The 24,730-nt window shown below is 39.6% G+C and overlaps 1 protein-coding gene across 2 annotated transcripts in view; it reads left to right on the top strand.

The window, feature by feature from the left end:
* Window positions 1-260: 260 nt before the first annotated feature.
* The window catches only part of LOC121396543 (carcinoembryonic antigen-related cell adhesion molecule 5-like), a 47,743-nt gene continuing 23,273 nt past the window's right edge, over window positions 261-24,730 (top strand). The window contains exons 1-2 of one of the 2 annotated variants that reach the window (XM_041571580.1): window positions 261-692; window positions 23,495-23,845. In XM_041571580.1, coding sequence (XP_041427514.1) covers window positions 641-692; window positions 23,495-23,845 — 403 coding nt within the window. In that variant the 5' untranslated portion in view covers window positions 261-640. The remainder of the gene's footprint in view (window positions 693-23,494; window positions 23,846-24,730) is intronic. The other variant, XM_041571579.1, reaches the window with a different exon arrangement.

Here is a 24,730-nt window from a genome sequence, read left to right as displayed (position 1 = left end):
GGGTTGAGCTGTCAAAAGAGGGAGTGTCCCTTTGAAAAGGGGACAGTTGGGAGGAATGCCTTACCTAGTCTGTGGGCTCTGCGCCAGCTATACCCAACCACTTCATTGTCACTAGTCAAGTAACCCATCACTTGCTTTAGTTTGAGAGGGGACTTAGACTCTTTAAGCAGCTGCAGTATCTGCTGGAGGCCCTTTTCATCCGGTTTTCACACACACAGCACGGGAGCAGCAGCAGCACCAGAACAGAGAGGAGTGGGAGGGGCGGAGCTACAGTGGGAGATAGGATGAAGGAGCAGTCCTTAAGCACGACTGATGCATTGAAAGGCAGTTTCTAATTAGGATAGATCAGGAGTGGCCCACTTGAAGAAAATATAGAGCGACCCCTCTGCCATTTTCCTGAACAGACAAATTGCCAGTTTGAGCCTGTGACTGTCAGACAAGGGGCAGCCCAGGGGGCAGTCACCGGGCCACGTGACCATGGGAGGGAGGGAGAGAGAGTGAAAGCGCCGCTAAAGGAAAGCAGGTCGGTGGTGGTGAGGGGCTGTGGTGCCATACTGAGGGGATGCCACAAACCAGTGCCGGGCTGAATTACAGAAGGATCCTCCTGGTAGAAGGGAATTTATATTGATCTGTGGGCAAGATGTGTGGCTGCTGCTGGCACCTCCTCACTCACTGCTGCTGGATACTGGCAGGTAAGGGCACTGGTACACAATGGGTTGGGGGTGGTCGTGGGTTTGGGGTTCCCTCAGTGTGACAGCTTTGCCCCTCAGTCACTAGAGATGGTGATTTAGAGTCAAATGAAATGTGGGCTGTAGAGGTGCTGATCTGAGGGGCATCTGTGCAAATGCCATGGAGTGTGTGTGAGGGTTTAATGGTGCTGCGTTGGACCGGGCATCGGCTGATTTGGTGGCACTGGCCTTTTATTCAGGTGATCTGATGCCATTGTGTATAAGGATGGTGAGATAGAACAATACAGATCTGTGCGGCCTGAGGGCACTGCTTATTGCATTGTGCAGGGTGTGCTGGGAATGGTACTGTCCATGGGAGTGGTGAGATAACAATATACACTTGGGGCTAGTGGGATAGAGCTGTACATGCCAATGGCGACACAGGACTGTGCTGTGGGCTAGTGAGACACAGTGAAATGTACCTATACTTGGTGCTCATCCTATAGAACGGTACATGGCAGTGGTGTTGCAGAACTGCACCTATGGATAGCGAGATACAGCAGGTATGTGGTAGCAGTGAGGTGAAATAGTGCTTGGGGCTGGGGTAATTGTTGCTTATGAGACACGACTGTACATGAGAATGCTGAGATGGATCAGAACTTGTTGCTAATGAGACATCACACAACTGTACATGAGAATGCTGAGATGGATCAGAACTTGTTGCTAATAAGAAACAACTGTACATGAGAATGCTGAGATGGATCAGAACTTGTTGCTAATGAGACACAACTGTACATGAGAATGCTGAGATGGATCAGAACTTGTTGCTAATAAGAAACAACTGTACATGAGAATGCTGAGATGGATCAGAACTTGTTGCTAATAAGAAACAACTGTACATGAGAATGCTGAGATGGATCAGAACTTGTTGCTGAGACACAACTGTACATGAGAATGCTGAGATGGATCAGAACTTGTTGCTAATAAGAAACAACTGTACATGAGAATGCTGAGATGGATCAGAACTTGTTGCTAATGAGAGAAGTGTACGTGGGAATGGTGACATAGAACTGTATGTAGGGGCGGGGTCACATCGCTGTACATTACATAAGGGTTTAATAATCATTATCTGTGAATTCAACCGGGACTGTAGAGTTCAATCAATACATTTACATTCTTGCTGACGCTTGGGCAACCTCTACCTTATAAAATCATGAGAATGAATGAAAAAATAAACTCGTACAATTTCTTTGCAATCCCAACCCTGTTACCTGCACATACAGTGTATGTTTCCCATTGTATTCCACCAGCCTGCTGTCCCTCCATATGTTTCCTTTAGGCCCTGTAGCATTTTTGGCACTCCCGGGGGTTTAATTATCCTTCTTAATTTTATCTCACTGCATCCCTACCTCCCTTGCTTTGTAATTTACACCTTGGCATCCCTGATCCCATTCCTTCTGTCTCTCTTTAATAAAGTGTAAACTCAAGCGGTGGGATAACAAAAGAAAAAAAAAGAAAAAAAAAAGAAATTCAAAGTCATTTTTTGGATACTTCGACCATCGAATAGGATACCACGACTTCGAATTTAGTTTGATTCGAAGTAAAAATCGTTCAACTATTTGACCATTCGATAATCGAATTACTGTCTCTTTAAAAAAACTTCGACTTCAATACTTCGCCAACTTAAACCTGCCGAAGTGCTATGTTAGCCTATGGGGACCTGCCAGAGCATTTTTCTAAGTTTTTGGGTTTCGAAGGAAAATCATACGATTTGAAGTACGATCGTAGTACGATTGTACGATCGGAATACGATCATACGATGAATAAAATCCTCCGACTTCGAATGTCGGAGGATTCTATTCAATGGTCAAATTTCAAAGTATTTTTCAACTTCGAAATTCGACCCTTGATAAATCTGCTCCTATGTGTTAAGTGGTAATTTTTGAAAAACATTTACAAATAACGTTTATTGCGTTATGAGGTTATAAAGCATTTAATAATATAAAGTAACACACATACAACTAATACATCTATGTGTGCCTACCTTTTTATTATCATATTGCCTTTTTTTGATTCTGTCAGCTGGGTTTGCTGGGTTTGTGGGCCTTGCGATGCTTTAAGTGATGTAGACTACTAAAAGTCACCAAATGTAGGTGTATTATACAGAAACACAGGAGGCAAAACATATGATTGTGGTTTTGGTGATATGTTTAAGGAGGTGGTTCACCTTTAAGATAACTTTTGGTATGTGATAAAATGGCAAAGTCTAAACAACTTTTCAGTTGGCCTTCATTTTTTATAGTTTTTAAATTATTTACCATCTTCTTCTGACCATTTCCAGCTTGCAAATGGGGGTCACTGACCCCATCTGAAAAAATAAATGATCTATAATGCTACATGTACTGTTATTGTTACTTTTTATTAGTCATCTTTCTATGCACACCCTCTCCTATTCATATTGCAGTCATGTATTCAAATCAATGCATGGTTGCTGGGGTACTTTGGATCCTAGCAACCAAATTGCCAAAATTGCAAAGTGGAGAGTTGCTGAATAAAAAGCTAAATAACTCAAAAAACACAAATAATAAAACCGATAGCAAATTGTCTCATAATATCACTTTGTACATCATACTAAAAGTTAATTTAAAGGTGAACCACCCCTTTAATTTTGATATACTTATATACTACAGGTATGGGACCTGTTATCCAGAATGTTCGGGACCTAGTGGATCTTTCTGTAATTTGGATCTTCATACCTTAAGTCTAGAAATGTAAACATTAAATAAACCCAATAGGCTGGTTTTGCCTCCAATAAGGATTAATTATATCTTAGTTTGGATCAAGTACAAGTTACTGTTTTATTATTACAGAGAAAAAGGAAATTATTTTTAAAAATTTGGATTATTTAAAAATGGAGTCTATGGGAGACAGCTTTTCCTTAATTCAGAGCTGTCTGGATAACGGGTTTCCGGATAACTGATCTCATACCTGTACCATATTTTGACATATGAAACATACTTTTTATATCAGCTTTGGGCATTGTTGTAATTTGATGGTTCATTTGTTTTAATTATGATTGCGTGTTGATGTACAGTAGATTGGTGAAAGGTGCATTGTTGTAATTATATTAATGTTGGTTCGGTAATGTGAAGGCTCTGTTTGATTGGATACAGTCTGGTTTAACCCTGAGAATATTCTAATTCTTTGATTGGCTGACATCTCCCAGGGTTGCTATAGGGTTGGGGTACAGGCAGGAGCCCTTTAACGGCCAGGGTCCCACTTAAAACTTTTTTTAAAAAAACATTGGTGGTCAGGGCCTCCCCACAAGTTAAAAAAAATCATTGGGGGTCAGGGCCCAATTAGAATTAAAAAAAAAAACAAACAAAAAAACTATTGGCGCAAGGTTCCCCATAAAAGTTTTTTTTAAAACACATTGGTGGTCAGGGCCCCCCTACAAGTTAAAAAAAAATCATTTGTTGTCAGGGATCCCCCTATAAATAAAAAATTGCGCCAGGGAACCCCCATAAAAGTTTTTACAAAAACATTGGTGGTCAGGGCCCCCTAGAAATTAAAAATAGGTGGCAGGGGCCTATAGACTATTAAAATAATACATTGGTGGCCAGGGGTTTAAAAATAATAAAAAACGCACACATTGGTGTTCAGTAGAACTGAACTCGTAGCTTCAGGACTTCAACTTCGTCTATTTTCGTGACTTCGGGTCTTTGCGCCGCTTCAGGACTTCAGCTTCATCTAGTCTATAGGTGGCAGGGGCCTATAGACTATTAAAATAATACATTGGTGGCCAGGGGTTTAAAAAAAATAAAAAACACACACATTGGTGTTCAGTAGAACTGAACTCGTGGCTTCAGGACTTCAGCTTCGTCTATTTTTGTGACTTCGGGTCTTTTCGTCGGTTCAGGACTTCAGTTTCGTCTATTTTCGTGACTTTGGGTCTTTTCACTGCTTCAGGACTTCAACTTCGTCTATTTTCGTGACTTCGGTTGTTTGGTTATTCGGCGGTTCGGAAGAGGCGGCATGGCTTTGGCGCTGTCAAGGGGGGCCCGGCTCTTTTGAAAAGTACAGCCCGGTACAGGAGTACCAGGTCCGGACTGAGAATTAAAATAGGCCCTGGCATTTCAGGTACAGAGAGGCCCAATCAGCCCACATAGAGGCCCAAACAGCCCCCACCAGCCCACTAAATACTGACTTTCTATGACACCTTATAGCAGCCCCTCTGGCATTTGCCAGAACCCACAGATTGCCAGTCCGGGCCTGAGGAGTACCCCCTGTGCCACCCTGATGGCAGCCCTGCAACAATATGACCAGTATTTATCTGATTACAAAAGAGTGATCCTTCTTTCTCAATCATTGCTAAGAAAAGCCAGAGAGGTACAAATTGCATCATAAGTACATAACGCTGTGGCTTAAAATACAACTTGAAACAGAAACATGCTGACTTGTGTGCTTGGACTCCACCTCTTTTGTCTGTAGCACTTTAAAAAAAAGTTGCTATTTACTGTAAATGCGTTTGGGATTTTCACCTAAAAACCTGTCTTGCAGAGTGTAACTAGATGGAATTCTATGCGACTTTTCTATTTATATTCATTCAAGCATTTCCATGGTTTGAAAGTTATTTGTAAATATGATTGCAATTGAAAGTGGTCAAATCAAAGAGAAAAAGAAAAAGCAGATCTGTTAATTGTTGGATTCCGCTGCATTGTTTCAGGAGTAAGAACCTGCAGTGCAGAAAATATTAGCAGCCAGATCGATATTGATTTCTATTACATATTCATTTACATATACCTTTAAAAATCACTGAATTGTTTAAATAACTATATGTTGGAAAGTTTCAGTTTCTTTCATTATGCAAAGTTTTTTTTTTTTCTTGTTTATGTTTTAACACCAATGTCAAATCCTGGTACAAATATATACTTCTAATCATATAGCATACCTCCAAACTGTCCTGTTTTTCGCAGGGCAGTCCCGATTTTGACAGCTCAACCAGCAGTCCAGGATTGTTATTGTAGGGGCAGATTTATCAAGGGTCGAATTTCAACCCTTGCGCTAAATTCGAACGATTCAAACGATTTTATGCGATCAATCTAATGATTTTTATTCGATCATAAAAAGTGCCCAAAACAATGTCCCCATAGGCTAACATTCAATTCGGTAGCTTTTATTTGGCGAAGTATTGAGTCGAAGGATTTTTTTAAAGAGACAGTACTTCGATTATCGAATGGTTGAATGGTTGAACGATTTTTACTTTGAATCGTTCAAATCATTCGATTCGATTTGACCAATTCGAATATTTTTCGAATATTTTTGGTTTCTGACTATTCACTCGAGCTTAGTAAATCTGCCCCTAAATGTCCCGACTTTCTCTGTGATCTCCTGCATCGAACAGCCAGAAAAAGATACAAAGTTTCTTAAAACTTAATTGGCTTTTGGCAGAGGGCCCAGAACATTCAGCAGGTGCACTTGGATACTTGTGCAACAATTTAAAATAAGCAAAGAAACAATTGTAACAATTTAAGATAAGCAGGTCTCGTGGGGAAACTGTAATTTGCAATTCTCCTTCATTATCAAAACTGTAATAACACATAAAACCACAGAATTGTGTTCAAACTTTCATAACCTGCCAAATTTTGTAAAATGGACATGGTAATTAGGGGGTGGGGCCATAAAAAAATGGACATGGTCAAAAATGTCGCCACTCTTTGCACGCCAAATCCCAAAATTTTGGGAGGTATGGTATAGTGAGGAATACTAAATTCTATCAGTACAAGCTTCTAATTCCCTTTAAAACCTCAGATCCCAGGAGTCCAGTGCATATTAATGCTGCTTAATTGCAAAAAGTCACATCATCATGTATTTTTAATTTGGTATCATCTTGGACAGAGTAGAGTGTATCTACGTTATGTTAATGGGTATGTTATGGAATGGGTAGATTCCTGGCACGGCTTCAGTCTAAAGCTGTTCTCTTGGCTGCTACCTCACTTGTTTCTTTTCAAGCAAAACTCTGCTTCCTGATTACAGAACATTCATTACCGAGGGATAATTATGGGAAATATAGGACTTCCAATCAGGTTGCTTGGGCACATAATAAGTGGATTGATTGAAACAAGATTGTGGAGGAGAATTTTTTTAATGTGAATTCTTCGTGTATGCATATGCATCTGTACATGACAAAGCACTTGCAGTATATGTATGATGAAAGTAGCTTGTATTTCTCAACTTTAACTTAAAGGAGAACTAAACCCTTAAAATGAATATGGCTAAAACAGCTATGTTTTATATACTGAATTTATTGCACCAGCCTAAACTTTCAGCTTGTCAATAGCAGCAATGATCCAGGACTTCAAACTTGTCACAGGGGGTCACCATCTTGGAAAGTGTCTGTGACACTCACATGCTCAGTGGGCTCTGAGCAGCTGTTGAGAAGCTAAGCTTAGGGGTCTTCACTAATTATCAAACAGAAAATGAGGTTGGTCTGTGATATAAACTGATGCTACAGGGCTGATTATTAAATTCTGATGCTAATTGCACTGGTTTCTGTGCTGCCATGTAGTAATTATCTGTATTAATTACTAATCAGCCTTATATTGTGACATTTCTATTCTATGTGTACTGTATATTGTGAGTGGGTCCCTAAGCTCAGTAAGTGACAGCAGCACAGAGCATGTGCAGTGAATCAGCAGAAAAGAAAATGGGGAGCTACTGGGGCATCTTTGGAGACACAGATCTTTACTGCTAAAGGGCTGTGGTTGCCTTGGGCTGGTACAGAAGCTCAAAACATAATGTACAATATTTCTAGCTACTTCTTTAGTTTAACGTTCCTTGTCCTTTGAATTGAGTCATTTATGAATACTGGCTAAATATGCACCTGGGCAGTAACCCATTTCCAGTACGAAAAAATCTGGAAAAACCCCATGTCCCAAGCATTCTGTATAATATATTCTATACTTATATCATTTTATATCTATACTGTATATCAGTGAATGGTACTATACTGTATATCTATACTGAATATCAATGGAAGTTCCTATACTGTATACCTATACTGTTTATAAATGGAAGTTTCTACAGTTCTATACTGTGTATCAGTGAAAGTTCTTTTATATCTTTACTGTATATCAGTGAAACGATCTATACATCCATACTGTATATCAGTGGAAGCTGCTTTATATATATATATATATATATATATATATATATATATATATATATATATATTTATATATAAATATATATATATATATCCCTAACCCTAATACTGTATATTACTGGATGTTTCTTTAGATCTGTACTGTATAATCAGTAGATGTTACTGTATATCTGTAATGTATATCAGAAGAGGGTGCTTTATATATTTACTGTATATCAGTGGAAGTGCCTATAGATCTATAAACAAATCAGTGAATGGTATGCTATGTCTGTATTGTATATTAGTGGAAGTTCCTACAGATCAATATTGTGGGGCCCATTTACTTAGCTCGAGTGAAGGAATAGAATAAAAAAAACTTCGACTTCGACCATCGAATTGGCTACTTCGACCTAGTCTAAGTACTGTCTCTTTAAAAAAAACTTCGACCCAGTGTCGGACTGGCCCGGCGGGATACCGGGAAAAAACCCGGTGGGCCCCGACCCTCGTGGGCCCCCGCCGGGCCAGAACCCTTCAGTAGATATTTCCAATCGGAAAAAAAAATCTTTTTTTTCTCGCGATGCGCAGCGCCGCCTGCGCATGCGCGCCAAACGGCGCTGCTGCGCATGCGTGCCGAGCGGTGTCGATGTTGCGCATGCGCGCCGAACGCCACTGTTGCTGGGCCGACGCGTTTTAGTAGGCCGGCGGGGGGCCCCTGGACAGCAGTCCCGGTGGGCCCCGGGCCCCCCAGTCCGACCCTGCTTCGACCCCCTACTTCGCCACCTAAAACCTACCGAGGTGCAATGTTAGCCTATGGAGAAGGTCCCCATAGGCTTCCTGGCAATTTTTTGATCGAAGAAAAATCGTTCGATCGAACTATTTGCGTTAAATCCTTCGACTTTGATATTCGAAGTCGAAGAATTTACATTCGGCAGTCGAATATCGAGGGTTAATTAACCCTCGATATTTGACCCTATGAAAATCTGCCCCTGTATGTCAGTGGACGGTACAATGTATATCTATACTGTATATCAGTGGAGCGTGCTATATATCTATACTCTGTATCAGTGGACAGTACTGTATAGCAGTGGAAGTTCATTTAGATCTGTATACTGTATGTCATTGGAATACTGTATATAGGGATGGTACTGTGTATATCAGTGCAAAATGCCATTGAGTGTAGAAGCAAAGACATAATCATCATGTAATTATATATAATTATAGTGGCAACTATGTAGTATATAGCAGCAACATGTACTTTACAATTGTTTTGTTACAAACAAGGCTATTGTGATAAATTAACAACCATCAGTGAAAGAATCAACCAGTAGCATGTGAGGTTCCAGTTCTCAAGAACTGACAGTCTAACAGGATGCAGAACAACTGATGCTTAAGGTTTAGTAATGAGTTAGTATTAAATGTTGACTTCTAATAATTCAGGGCATACAAAAAGGTTTTTTTTTTTTTTTAATTAAGTGGGTGTTTAGGGCTAAATGTTTATACCACTGTGTGTTTAATTTCAGCAGGACTGGTGTTCCTTTTAAGATTTTCATCCATATCTAGTGTAAAGCAAGCTATATGGCAGTTCTTGCTGAAGAAGAAATATTCTGTGCATAGACGTGACATGAATGACATCACTTAGCCCTGTTTATAAGGATACATTTGACACAATATTCATGCTCTTGTTTATTATACTTATAAATCTGCAGCTTTGACCTCATAATTCACATAGGGAAGCCAATATGGCAGCTTTCAGCCATATTGTAAAAGGATGATCATGTGGCTGCATTCGCTAGATACCCAAATCACGTCCTCCCCACCTCTGTGCTCTCGTACTAATCTGCTTTGGGGTTAAATAAATGGGTGTTATTATTATCCATTATGTATATAGTGCCAACAGATTACCTAGAGCTTTACAGAGATTGTTCATCATTCATATAAGTCCCTCCCCTGGTGGATGTTGCTAATATCATTTCAGTTCTGTCTCAAAGCAAAGGATTTATATCTGCTATAGTGTGTGCAAAGGATAATAGCTCCCTGGATCAATCACTAGTGATTTCGCTTCATATGCTCGTTTTTAATAAAGCAGCCCACAGCCTATTCAATTCCCCATCTCCTCATTATCCCTATGTAAATAACCCCAGCTTGGGCAGCTCACTCCTATAACATACCTCTGCTCATTGTCTTATCTTAGATTCTCTTTTTTTTTTCTGTCCCTTTTCTTTTGTGCATTGGAGAATAACGCTGTACCGTGCCCTTAGAAATGATTGAGGAAGAACAACATTATATTTTTTCCTCTGTATCACCCTCTCATACAGAAAGCTTTTTCGCTATCTGCAGCTGATATCAGCCACACTGAAAAGAATGGGGTCAAATACTTATCCCTGCGGTGCACAAGCGTTGGCCCAGTTGGAACATTTTATTTTAACTCTCTGCTGTTGATACAAGCCTAGAGCCCAAACTGTATTCCCAATATTTTATTTGTTACAGAATCGTAAGCAGAATGAAAATATATGTTTTATAACCGGTCCTATCCTGATCCAGTTTCTCATTTTCCTCCCCATATGAAGGTAATCAGATTAGCCTGACGCAAGCAATCCTCCATAAAAGCATGATAATTCTTGTAATCAGTTCCCTGGCTTTGATTTATTCCTCAAAAGCCTCTTTAATATGCAGTCAAAAGCTTTCCCTGCTTCTGATGGAAGGCTCTTTGTTCTGGCCTTTACTGCTTACTGTCTTGTTGCATTGTTCCTGAAACATTGGCACCACATTGACTTTGCTCGTAATTCCTTTACACTTGCCATGATATAAAGTCATCCATATAAATAGAACAAATTATGGGCTGTGTATAAATCAATGAATACAATTATGATTGGCAGATTAGAATGGAAAGAAAACAACACTAAAGGAGATCATATGAACACACCAACGGTATCAGAGGCAAAATCCAGTGTGTTGGAACCCAACTAGAGATTCTGTTAATATCGCACATTTTCTTTGGGGCTTTAGTTGTACTGCGGAAGCCTGCTATGCAAAAGTAATGGATATTAAAGAGATTCTGTCACGATTTTTATGGTGTAGTTTTTATTTGTAAATTACACTGCAAATAATTAACCCTACTATGTAAAATTTAAATTTAATTCCTTAATTTTGCCTGGTCATGTGCTTTCAGAAAGAGCCAGCATTTTAATGGAACTGCTTTCTGGCAGGTTTCTCATACTCATTGGCAGGTTTCTCATACTCAGTGTAACTGAAAAAGTCGCAGTGAGACATGGATCCTTACTATTGAGTCCCTATCTACCAGGGAGTTGTTATCTGGTTGCCTTCTCATTTTTCTGCTGATGGGTTGTTAGAGGGGGAAGGGAGGGCGAAGGGAGGGGGGTCCATTCCAACTTGCAATGAAGCAGTAAAGAGTAACTGAATTTATCAGGGCACAAGTCACATGACCGTGGGCACCTGGGAAACTGACAATATGTCTACCCTGTGTCAGAATTCAAAATTAAATATTAAACAAAAAAACATTTGCTCTTTTGAAAAACGGATTTCAGTGCAGAAGTCTGCTGGAACAGCACTATTAACTGATGCATCTTGAAAACATGTTTTCCCATGACGGTATCCCTTTAATGCCATTTAATAAAAATGACAATATACAGATGCAATAGAACTGATATAACATCAATGTTTTTTAAAGGAGAAGGAAAGGTTAAAACTAAGTAAGCCTTATCAGAAAGGTCCATCTAAATACACCATTTCTTTCCATCTATTATGTACTCATGGGCTTCTGTATCAGACTTCCTGTTTTCATCTTAAATCCCAGGCATGAGCATGCTCAATTTGCTCCCCTTCTCCCTCCCCTCCCTTATCTGCTGTAATCTGAGGCCAGAGCTATGAGCGAGCAGGGAGAGACTCAGGCAGGAAGTGATGTCACACCAAGCTAATATGGAAGCTGCTATCCTAAACAAACAGAGAGAGCTTCTAGAGCTGTTTACTCAGGTATGGTAAAACATTCTACAGAATAAATATAGCATTCTAGCTTGCACTATTGCAGCTAATCTATTGCCAATAAAATGCCTCTGTAGCTTTCCTTCTCCTTTAAGATGGCTTTGGGTAATGGCCAGGGGTTGGTGGAAAAAAAAGGAGTTTCTGGAACGAGGAGCTATAGACATAGATGAAGCAGTAGCATTATGAGGCAGGCTTATATCAGGATTAGAGAGCAGAGTAGTCAGGACCAGGACATGGGTCTAGGTCTGGCAGCAAAAAGGAAGATTTGATAGCAGGCAAAGTTCCATAAGTGGAAGGGTCATGCACCAGAAAAAGACAAATTCAGAAAACATGGCTGAATGCAGGAATTCAGTTAGACATAGTAATGCCCAGGAACTCAGCAAGTGCAGAGACATAAAGTTGGGTGCTTGCACAAAGACAGCCTGACATAGAGGAGTTGTGGTTCCCCACCATGTTTGAACTATTGCATAATGCCATGATGCAACCACATTATAGTGACTTCATAGTGGCATTATAACACAACTGCAGTGGTGCCCTGGCATATGCATTCACTGAACTAAAACCAAACTCAAGTTCAATTTTGTACAACTTTTAGTTAGAGTATCTGCTTTCCTTTGACATGAGTTAGATCCAACTATTTACCTGGCTGCTCTGTGCTATGTACTTGGGTTCATTTTTCCGGCAACAGGGAACCCTTCAGCTTCTGTAAAGCATCCCAGTGCCATATTAGCCAGTACATGGATCCTGTGATGTGTGGACCAGTGACAGCTGGGATTATGCCGGCTGCCTGTGACAGAAGCGGTTGCATGAATAATTTAGATTTCTGAATGAATAACTGAATCAAGTCCACACTGAGCTTACACATGCTGGTTATGAGAGGGAAGATCCTTTATTCCTGCAGAGTGTGCAGATGACATATATAGCTTACTGTGTTGGGCTTAATGCCTGCTGTGACTTTTTCTTTCTGTGGGTGACACCACATCACATGTACTGTCATCCTTAACGCCATTCCAGCAAAATGAAACTCTGTGTGATATTTGGGAGATGGTGGAGAAGTCTGAGAAGCTGCCCATGAAGCTTTTCAGCCTGAATTTACTCGTTAGGCATCATAAGACTGGGAAGAACTGGCACTGTCAGCTGTTTCCTATAGAAGTGAAAGGGAGAAGGCAAGAACCGTTAGTTTATGTTCCCCTAAAAACATTATTCAAGCTGATAAATAGCTAGAGAGTACTAACTCTTTTTTTTTTATACTCATTTCTACATTGCCTTAATGGAAAAAGTCAGAAAATCTTTAGGACATCTTTCAGGACAGAAAGACTAACTAGATTTCCTGCTGTGACTTATTGTGGTGTTTACCAACAACCTACTCTGCTGCTGGCAATGTTCAAGCTTGCGCTGGCTTGCCTGACTACCAGAAGACTATATTGGGCCACAGCCCAACTATTTCCAGCAACTTATTTCTGCATAGGCCACTATAAAAGGGGTGGTTCACCTTTGAGGTAAATTTTAGTATGCAGTATTCTAGAATGTCCAATTCCTAGCAACTTTGCAATTGGTCTTCATTATTTATGTTTTACGTTTTGAGTTATTTGCCTTTTTCTTCTGACCCTTTCCAGCTTTCAAGTAGGGGTCACTGACCCCATCTAAAAAAACAAATGCTCTGTAAGGCTACACATTTATTGGTATTGCTACTTTTTATTACTCATCTTTCTATTCAGTCCTCTCCTATTCATGTTTCATCCTCTTATTCAAATCAGTGCATGGTTGCTAGGGGAATTTGGGCCCATGCAACCAGATTGCTGAAATTGCAATATGCTAAATAAAAAGCTAAAAAACACAAAAGCCAAAAATAATAAAATCAATTGCAAATTGTCTCAGATTTCCAATCTCTACATCATTATAAATTAATTTAAAGGTGAACAACCCATTTTCACATTTACATTTTGTGAAAGTGGACCCTGAATGTCAGGTCCAGTCCGAATTTATCTCAATATTTTCTGCTACAAACTGCAATCAAATCCGCTCGGGTTTTTTACACTTATTGATTATTACATTTTCCCGAAAATTTGCTTTGCGGGAAAAAATCTGATTTTTTGGGGGGGATTTTTCCATCTAATTTTCACGATTTTGTCACCCGAAAACTCAGAAAACTTCGGGGTATTGCACGAAACTCGGTGCACATCAAAAAAGCATTGGGACTTCTCCCATTGACTTATATGCAACCTCGACAGGTCTGAGATGTGGGATTTTCAGATTCTGACTTTTCCATCCTCAGGGTTTAATAAATTCCGAAAAATACGTCTTATTTTATAAAAAAGAAAATCACAAATTTTTTCGTGATTTTTGCATTCAGAGTTTAGTAAATAACCCCCTAAGGAAGTTCTACCAGCAGAAATCAGTATCAAGTGTCTCAGGTGGAACTTTAAGATTTACTTGAGAATATTTGCATGTACTTTCATGTAAACATCACAAAAGGAGAATAAAAGCTCTCCAGCTGGTTCTGATAAGACATCACTTGCCTATTCCATATACATTGTACAGTCACACCATCTGTGAGCTTTACTTCAAATGAGATGTAGGGAGTTGTGTATGTGGGTGTGTGAGTGGCATATGAGTCACATTATTGTGTTGCTTTATTCCCCTTTCTGCTCTTAAACTGGTGATTATTATTGCAGGAGAAAAGCTATTTATTATTGCTTGCATTTGATTCTAGTGAATGAAAATCGAAACTAGTTTCCAATATAAGCCATTGGTTTGAGACATAGAACTGTGTTTCACTGTCTCACTTCTAACCACAAACAAATAGGATTTTGACTACATGTCTGAACAGATATGTCCTGTTACGTCCCTGCTATGCCCCTTGTTATATCCAAGTTGGAGATTCTGAAATTATCTCAATATTTTCTAAAAAAAAACAAATCCGCACAGGTTTTTTGGGCTTATTTATTAATACGCTTTCCGGAAAATTTTGTTTGCGGGAAAAAAATCCGATCCGATTTTTCCGGATCTTTCATCCCGTTTTCACAATTTTTTCGGATTTTTCAGAAACTCAGAATTTTGCCTGAAAACTCTGAAAACTTCGGGGTACTGCCAAAAACCCAGCTCACATCAAAAAAATCATTGGGACTTCTCCCATTGACTTGTATATAACCGCGACAGGTCTGAGATGCTAGATTTTCAGATTCTGACTTTTCCATCCTCTGGGTTTAATAAATTCTGAAAAATTTGTGATTTTTTTAAAAGTCCGGTTTTATAAAATTTATTAAACCCCGAGGATGGAAAAGTCCAAATTAGAAAATCCAGCATCTCAGACCTGTCGAGGTTGCATATAAGTCAACGGGAGAAGTCCCAATGATTTTATGATGTGCGCTGGGTTTCGTGCAATACCTCAAAGTTTTCGGGCAAAAAAGCATAAGAAATCTGAGTTTTCGGGTGAAAAATCTGAAAAAATTGTGAAAATCTGAGTCCTGGAATCTTCTGGCTTAAATCAATTCAACAACTTTTGTTTATCATTCCCTTTAGTGAGCACAGGGCAAAGGTTCATCAGTACCATTTATCTAGATAATCTGTTCAGTAAAACTGACAGGAAAAAAACATGTATCCTGAGAGCAAAAAGTGCTTATGTGCTCAGCAGTAGCAATGGGCGAATAAATTCGCCAGGCGTGAATTCACTGCGAATTTCCATGTTTTGCCGCTGGCGAATAAATTTGCGAAATTACGGTGAAAAATTTGCCGGTGGAATAGTCACTCACGTCAAAACTGTTGCACGTCAACATTATTCGGACATATATTGACTTTAATGCGAGCGTCAAAATTGATGTGAATTGATGCGGGCATCAAAATTCGCCTTTTGCGCGGCGAAGCAAAATGGGACAAATTCGCCCATCACTGCTCAGCAGGCCATTCCTGCACCTTCCTCACATACTTTATTTTATTGCTTTTCCTATTGGCATTATTTAGTTGGCATTTTCCTAAATTAAAGGGCACCTAAGGTCCAGATTTAAGATGGCAGAATTAATTGTACCAGTCTTATAGCTGTGGGACTTCTCACACCCTGGGAGCAGCTCTTCTTCTCACACCCTGGGGCGACAAGTATTTCCTCATTGCCTGGTTGCTAGAGCAGGTAGGATACTAGGCTGCCATATAAAAGCAAAATAATTTAAAGACCACAAAGAATAAAAATAGCACATTTTTTCAGAATACCACTTACTAACCAAGAGTTAATCTAACCAAGAGTTAATTTTGCCTCTTTAAGTGACATGCCCAGGCTCTATGGATTTCTAATTACTGCTTGTTGCTCTGCTGCTTCAAAGACTGTTGCTTCAGTTGCTATGGTAACAATGGTTTAAAGAAATTCTTCAGTTTTTTTTTTTTATATATTTAGCAGGGTGTGAATTATATCTAATAGGGAAATAATGCTCCGCTCCTGTAACCAAGCCTGGCTTGTCATGTACATTTACAGTTTTGTGTTTGAAAATATGGATAAGCCTATCACATACAGGGGCAGATTTATCAAGGGTCGAATTTCGAGGGTAAAAGGATTTTAGCGCAAAAGGTTCGATCGAATAAAAATCGTTTGATCGAACGATAAAATCACTCGAATCGAAAGATTTTAAGCGATCGATCGAAGTATTTTTAAATGGTTTTGGATTAAAATCCTTCTAATCAAACGATTCGAAGGATTTAATCGTTCGATCGAACGATTTTTCGTTCGATCGGACGAATAGCGCTAAATCCTTCGACTTCGCTATTCAAAGTCAAAGGATTTAACTTCGACAGTTGAATAGAGGGTTATTTAACCCTCGATATTCGACCTTAAGTAAATTTGCCCCCAAAAGTGATCATTCTCTGCCTTATGTGTATATTGTAAGTCAAAGAATGAATTTCCTCTACTTGGCCTGCAAGAGCTCTGTGCCCAAGAGGAGTAAAGCTGGCCATAGACGAGTAAAATATCGGACGGACGATCGGTCAGTGCCCTTTCCCGACCTGCCACTAACCATTCAGATAAAATAAAGCAGAAAAGAGAACAAACCAGCCGATGTCCTGCCCGTCACAGCAATTATGCGAAAGTATGGCCGACAAATTCTACTGGGAAGATCACAGCGATATCGTCAGATTGGCAATACATGCCGAGATATTATCGTCAGCCGACAGAAATCTTTTAACCTGTCCGATCGTCCAAACGACCGATCTCCATGAGACCAAAAATGTCGGGACTCTCCACACAGGGTAAAAAAATCGTACGAAGTGAGGATCCGTACGGTCAGATCTTGGTGTCTATGGCCAGCTTAAAGGGATACTGTCATGGGAAAAAAAATTTTTTTCAAAATGAATCAATTAATAGTGCTGCTCCATGACATGGGGCTAGACATATCGTCAATTTCCCAGCTGCCCCAAGTCATGTGACTTGTGCTCTGATAAACTTCAATCACTCTTTACTGCTGTACTGCAAGTTGGAGTGATATCTGCCCCCCCCCAGCAGCCTAACAGAACAATGGGAAGGTAACCAGATAATAGCTCCCTAACACAAGATAACAGCTGCCTGGTAGATCTAAGAACAACACTCAATAGTAAAAACCCATGTCTCACTGAGACACATTCAGTTACATTGAGAAGGAAAAACAGCAGCCTGCCAGAAAGCATTTCTCTCCTAAAGTGCAGGCACAAGTCACATGACCAGGGGCAGCTGGGAAATTGACAAAATGTCTAGCCCCATGTCAGATTTCAAAACTGAATATAAAAAAAATCTGTTTGCTCCTTTGAGAAATGGATTTCAGTGCAGAATTCTGCTGGAGCAGCACTATTAACGGATGCGTTTTGAAAAAAACATGTTTTCCGATGACAGTATCCCTTTAAGGCAGGGGCTCCAGTCCTTTTCAAACATAAAGTTGAAGGAAAGATAAAGAAAAGAAAATAATAGTGGAAATATAGAAGGACTTTTTCCAAATGAATTAAAATGAAGGATCTGCTATTCCTCTAGGGGTGCTTTATTCAAGTTAATAGATGATAGTGGCTATCTTGACAGATGTCCCTTTTACCCATTTAAAGGAAAATCTTACTCCCAAAATAAATATATAAGCAACAGTTTATATCATAGTAAGTGGCATATTAAAGAATTTTACCTAACTGGAAACTTTGTGTAATAAATACCAAACATTCAAGTTTTTGAAAATATAATTCGAGTTTTTTTGCAAACAAATTTTCAGTTGATTTTGTAAGTTTTGAAATTTGAAAAATTCAAATTTGAACCTTGATAAATGACCCTCTACATGTTTTAGCAGAGGCAATTCTCAGTATTGTCTATGGCAGGTCATTTTGTGGCTGCAACAAGGGGGTACAGGTATCGGATCCGTTATCCGGAAACCCATTATCCAGAAAGCTCAGAATTACGGATAGGTCGTCTCCCATAGACTCCATTATAATCAAATAATCCAAATGCTTAAAAATTATTTTCTTTTTCGCTGTAATAATAAAACAGTCGTTTGTACTTGATCCAAACTAAGATATAATTAATCCTTATTGGAGGCAAACCAGCCTATTGGGTTTATTTAATGTTTAAATGATTTTCTAGTAGACTTAAGGTATGAAGATCCAAATTGCAGAAAGATCTGTTATCCGGAAAACCCCAGGTCCTGAGCATACCGGATAACAGGTCCCATACCTGAATTTACTAAATTGTGACTTTTTTTCACTATATAAAAAAAAAATTCAACCATACTCCCAAACCCGAATGCCCTTATTTTACCAATAAATCTAAACGGAAAAAAAAACCACACGTGCGGGGAAAAAGTTGCAACAAAACTGCTTCGTATAACTTTTCCGATTTGAACCAGAAAACCTTTTTCAGATTATCGAATGAAAACCAGTTCAAAACCCTTGAAGATCATGAAGGCAAGAAACATCTTCAAATTGTTAAAGGGACCATCTGCTATTGACTTTCACATGATATCGACAGGTTTTAGCTGGAGTATTTTTCGGCTTCAGATTTTTAGCAGCTTTGGAGCATGATAAATCTCCAAAAATTCAATTATTTTTTTTAAATTCAAGTTTTCCCCCTAAAAAACTCGACCATAAAAAAATCAAGGCTTCGTAAAAAAAATCAAGAGTGAAATCCACTAGAGTGAAATTCCGCCACTCTCCATTCATTTCTATGGGATTTCAAAAGGCATATTTATCAAAGGATGAACTTTCACTTTCACCCATTGATAAAAATCCCAAAGAAATGAATTTGTGGTGGACTGTGGAGATCTCTAACTTTACTCTTTGATAAATATACCCCCAAGTGTCTTAGCAAAGCCTATTATCACTATTATTTTGTAACCGTGACAAGTAGCTGGGTGTCCTACTGTGCATTGTTTGGAGGTATAAGTTTCCTTTAATAGAGCGTCCCTGGGCTAATGGCACACAGACTGCAGTAAATGTCCAAGTAATGTAATGTAATGGCCAAGACTGCCGTAAAACACTTTCAGTTGCTGCCAGTTTTTCCTTATTGATCTCAATTTTTTAGTTAAATTTACTGACACTGGAATTTTCACACAATAGACCCATTAGAATATCACATGGACTTATAATTTTATGCCATTAACATAGGCTCCAATGGACAGGAGGTACATTTTTGGGAACTTTACGACAGATATAGTCGATAAATAAATATATGCTAACTATTTTGTGTTACTGGCCATGTCGCTGAAATTTTATTTATGCCAAATGGTTCAAGAACCCCTTGACTCGACGCGTGAGCAATAGATAATTTGGCGAAAATGTGGCGGCAGCTCTTGGTTATCGACATTATTAAATACAAGCAGTTACAAGGGTTTTTCTTTTCTCTTCTGGAATCTAATGAGACAACAGTGACACAGTGGCTCTCCGGGAATTGCAGAAGCTTAGAGAAATAATAATCAGACGGAAAGGGCTAAAAGACTGATGCAATACAGATACTGTTACCGTGGCAACACACGCAGCAGCATCATAGCGCTCGAAAGAAAAGATAAAAGCAAAGAGCTATAAATACTTCCAGCACGTGTCATAACAGATGAAAAGTATAATAATATAGGGTAAGGCCTATGATGTGATGACACATAAACCAAGAGAAGGGATTATTAAAACTGGTTACATTTACAGGGTGGGATTAGGAAAAGGCAGTGGCTACTGCAAATGAAAGCAGAAGTAAGTACATTGGGGCCCCAATAATAAAAACCCAAGGCCTGTATGTTTTACACGCCTATATCATAAGTCTATCAAGCATTAATGTCTTGTCTAGATCAATCATATATAACAGCTTATCCCCAAACCCTCATGCCAGTAACAAACAGAAATATCAATGCCCTGGAGGGTTAACGTTAAATATTAATTTCAAAAACATTTCTAAAGCACATCACTTTCTTTTAAGAACACTTAAAATGTCTTTTCTTATGCTTTTTGGGGGCAGTCATATGGGGATGTTGGTGCTTCCCTGGGTATTGGTCCTAGGGGGTAGGAGTCCTGAGCGATGTTTACCCTTCTTCCACTTCAGCAGATAAATATTGGGCTCATTTATAAACAGGAAGGCAAACTGTGTGCAAACTGCAAAAAACAGGCACAATCCTTCATGTTTTTTTTCTGCTTTATAACATTGGCACAGGTCTCTGAAGTAGAGGTTTGGAGGAGGCATGTAGATGTTCCCATCTCAACCATACCTGTCTCCTAACTTGTGCATCATTCAAGTGTGTTGGGAGTGGAGCAAACAGGACGTAATAATTGTAATTGTAAATAATTGTAGTAATTGTAATCAGATTCGGACTGGGGGGGTGTGGGGCCAACCAGGGCCCCTGCTCCAGAGTCCCCCTCTGACCCCCCATGCTGCGCCAGCGATGCGAGACTGTGCGCATGCCAGTGGCGGAACAACCAGGGGAGCAGGGGGTGCGAGCGGGCCAGGGCCCGTACCCCCTCAGGGCCCCTCGGCAGTCCGCGTGCCGCTTTGCATATTCCCAGCCAGTTCCGGGTGTACGGAGGGGGGCCCGGCTGCGCGTCCTGCGCCAGGGCCCGCCCCCCTCTAGTTACGTTTCTGGCGCATGCGCCGGGGGTCTGAGTTTGTGCGCATGTGCCTGCGCGCAATGTTATTCCGGCATTACCAAGGCTTCTTATCGCAGATGTGGGTGCGGATCTGGGTCAGCGGGCCCCACGAGAGCCGGGGGCCCACCGGGTTTTTTCCCGGTGTCCCGCCAGCCCAGTCCAACCCTGATTATAATCTGTGCCCTATGTCAGGGCAGGTCCACGTTCAATAACACTGAGCTCTGAACCGCACACCAGATTTTGTATCTGGCACGATTTTGTAGAGTGCGGCCAGACCCAGGGAAGAAGCACTGCCTGAATAAGCATGATTGCACCTTTTCACTGATCTTTGTATATGATCCCTTTTGTGTTAAGCCTGTGATTGTACAGTCCATCTTTTGATCTATGTGAAAGCGGTGGTGGCCTTTTGCACCTCCATCCAGGACTTGCAGTGCAATTTTTTGGCTTATCACTGGGTTGAAGCTAGGGGTCATGGAGCTCATGTTTTACATTTTGGACTATGAGAAGCTATCTTGATGTAGCTCTGGTCAGAGCCAGGTTGCCTATTAACTCTGCATATCATTATAATAAAACAAAAGAGGGGTAACTCAGACATTCATGGACACCAGGTAATGGGTGAGCATTACCAGGTTAGAGCTTGCAGTGCAACCCAGACTCCCAGTGTCAGAATCACTTTCACTTCTGTTCCCCTGTCTGTTAACATGTCACATAATCTCTGTAACTGTGTATATTTCTATTTATTGCAGTGTTTGCAAATGTATTAATAAATGTACAGTGCTTTGTCAAAGCAGTATTTTGGTCTGTTTCTGCCCTAGGCATAAGACCTCCCCACCTACTTTAGCTTCCGGCGCAAGCACCATCCAATTTATATACTGCACAATATGTGCTGGAAGCCAAAGCACCAGCTACCCTAGCATTACAGTTTAAAAAATGGAAATTCTGCTGATACATTTGTGTTTGGGTGCATGAATCCCAAAAACGTAAAATGGTAGTAAAAAAGGTGTGAACTGTAAAAAAAAAAACTACTTCAAATGCCATAAAACTGACATTCACAGGGGATAAACAAGGGCCCAAATATTTCTCATTATTTTATTAAAACTACTTTGACCAAACTCCCAACCACATTTTTACCTTATTTATCAATAAATGAATTCTAAAAAATCAGGTGCTGGAAAAGACTCCATAAATTTGTGAAAAAATCCGAATCGTACAATTTATTTGGAATTAATGCAAAAAAACTCCGATTATTGTCCAAAAGCCACAAATTATTCAGATTATCGCCCGAAACCCAGCGCAGATCATGTTATCTTCCAGTTGTAAAAGGAACATGTTTTTTTTAACTTGAAGGGGGTGCTGGCCGCCAATGTCTCACATTTATATGAGGACTGCTTTGATTTTTTTTAGCCAGGGCTGCTTTTTACTCCCAGTCCGGCCCTAGCCAGGTCTATTTCTCTACCATTTTTCACCTGTAAATAGTTCTGACAGTTACATCATTGCTTTATGGTGGTAAAGCTCCAGCGTTATTGCCCATCACAACTGTAGAGTGAGCTATTGAGTAATCAATTATATGCTAACCTTGCTATTTACATGTATTGCTCGCTGGCAACTGTGTTCCTTTCTTTGTAGCCAATTGAAAAATACTCTGGCATAAATATGCAGCATATTTTTCTGAACAATTTTTGGCCCATTATGCTGGCATCTGCAAATATTATAATTATGATATGTAGCACATTTTGGGTCTTGGCGTGAAAATACAACTGATGTTTGAAGAAACTTTGGCAGTAATTGACAACTTGGGTGTACTAATCTTAGTAAATATGCCCCTTTGTCACCAAAGAGGTGTCAGATAACATAATATTTGGAAACACCCGGCATAAATGCCCACACTTATCAATTTGGTTGATTATTGCCTGATCTAAGAGGCAGTTACCATATGAATCGATCCTGATTCTGAGTCTTTTGTTACCCACTAAGTGAGAAAACACCTGGGCGACAAAATGTGCGAAATCACCCAGTGTCCCATTAACCATTACAGATGTGAATATACTGTAATCCTTGGATAGAAGCAGTCAACTTTTTTATGTATGTTGTCAAACAGTAAGTGCTGCCAAGGTGCAACTACTGATATTTTATACAGTAGAATAGAGTCCTACAGGTCAGGTACCGGTGGGTTACCTGCAAAAGGTTTCAGGAGGTCGGCGGTTCTTCAGTTTTGTGGGTCAGGTCGCGGGTCTTGTCAATAGCAAGTTTTACTCCATTTTTTCTGATCACGCCTACTTCTAATGATGTCACTTCCGGTTTACAATGACAGCACTTCCTGTTTCTTGATGGTAAGCGGGTCGCGGATGGGGTTGCGGATAAGGTACTTGCAGGTCGGGTCCACGTGGGTAAGTATGTGGGTTGCGTGTCGGGTTTGGGTTTAACAAATTGGTTCCATGCAGGACTCTACAGTAGAACCCATATTTTACTTTTCGCAAGGAAACGGGACAAAATGGTGTGAAGGAAAATCTAAAATCAGGGACAGGTTATAAATTGGAGGGCTGCAAAAAAAAAATGTAAAATGTGGGAAAACTTAAAATCATGGTATGTAAAATTGAGATTTCATTATAATATATTAATTTCTCTCTTTCAGTTTGCCTCAGTGTTTGGATGGATTCAGCCCATGGAATTGGGGTTCAGCTGATCCCTCAGAATCCGGTGGTTAATCAGTCTGTTACCCTGAGTGTCACTGGAGTCACTGGCACAATACGACTGTTCACATGGTATAAAGGTTCAAGTACAGATGCTAATGTCCAAATATTCAGTGTTATTCCATCTGTAAACTCAGTGACAAATGGGCTTCAGTATTTCCCTCGGGCCAGTCAGTTCCCAAATGGCTCACTGCAGATCTCAGGCCTGGTTCCTACAGACCAGGGGAATTACACAGTGTTTATACAGACTATAGAAAGTACAGCTCAACATACAGTTCTCCTGACAGTTTATGGTGAGTAATCTGTGCACTTTATACAGCTCAATTACTGAAGTAATGCATGTTTATGGAACCATTGTAAGCAGCATTTGGATAGATGCAATTTTACACTTTACACTCACTTTGTCTTTGTATATAAGCTGTTATATCTGTAATATAATTTAGGACTTAATAATTTTTTTTTTTTTTTGCCTTCTGCTCTCTTTCTTTTCAATTATGTTTATTGGCATTTTTAATAAACAAAACGAATAAAAGCAGGAAATTATTAGCTCATCAAGACATTTGTAGATTTTTGCAATAAAAGGAATATTACATAACAACTCATTTTGAACAAAACACCAAAGATTGACCTTAACAATATTCATCAAGGAAAATCAAATAAGAAAATACAAATAAGATGAGATAAAATAAGATCCTCCTCTCTACCAACTAGACAAACAAGCATTTATTAAAATAATATACTAAATCATCAAATCATCAGTTAATCCTGGAACTGCAATGGGTATAAAAAGAAGAGTCTTCGTCAGAATTATACAGAAATTTATCTATATAGACTTTATCCTCAGAGTCCAGAATTTGAAGATATGGAGACCATAGCTTAAGAAAATGTTCCCTTAAACTTAAACTACCATACCTAAAGCCAATTGCCTCATCTATACATAAAGATCTAAGATATGATAAGATAACCTTCAAATCTGGGAGGACTGAATTATTAATGCAAAGTACAGTGCAAACCGAACAACTCACTTCATCCAAATGCTGTGCACAAATTATCTCATTAGCAACTGCATGTAGACCTGGTAACTGATATAAAGGAATATCATAAGCAAATGAGTTTGTATTATTTTACATCATGGTTATTATTGTTGTTGGTATGGGACTGAGAATTCTGTGTTAAAA

The sequence above is a fragment of the Xenopus laevis genome, chromosome 7S (genome assembly GCF_017654675.1).
Source record: "Xenopus laevis strain J_2021 chromosome 7S, Xenopus_laevis_v10.1, whole genome shotgun sequence".
Classification (NCBI taxonomy): Eukaryota; Metazoa; Chordata; class Amphibia; order Anura; family Pipidae; genus Xenopus; species Xenopus laevis.
Note: the sequence above shows the minus strand (reverse complement) of the source record. Positions and strands in the feature narration are given on the sequence as shown.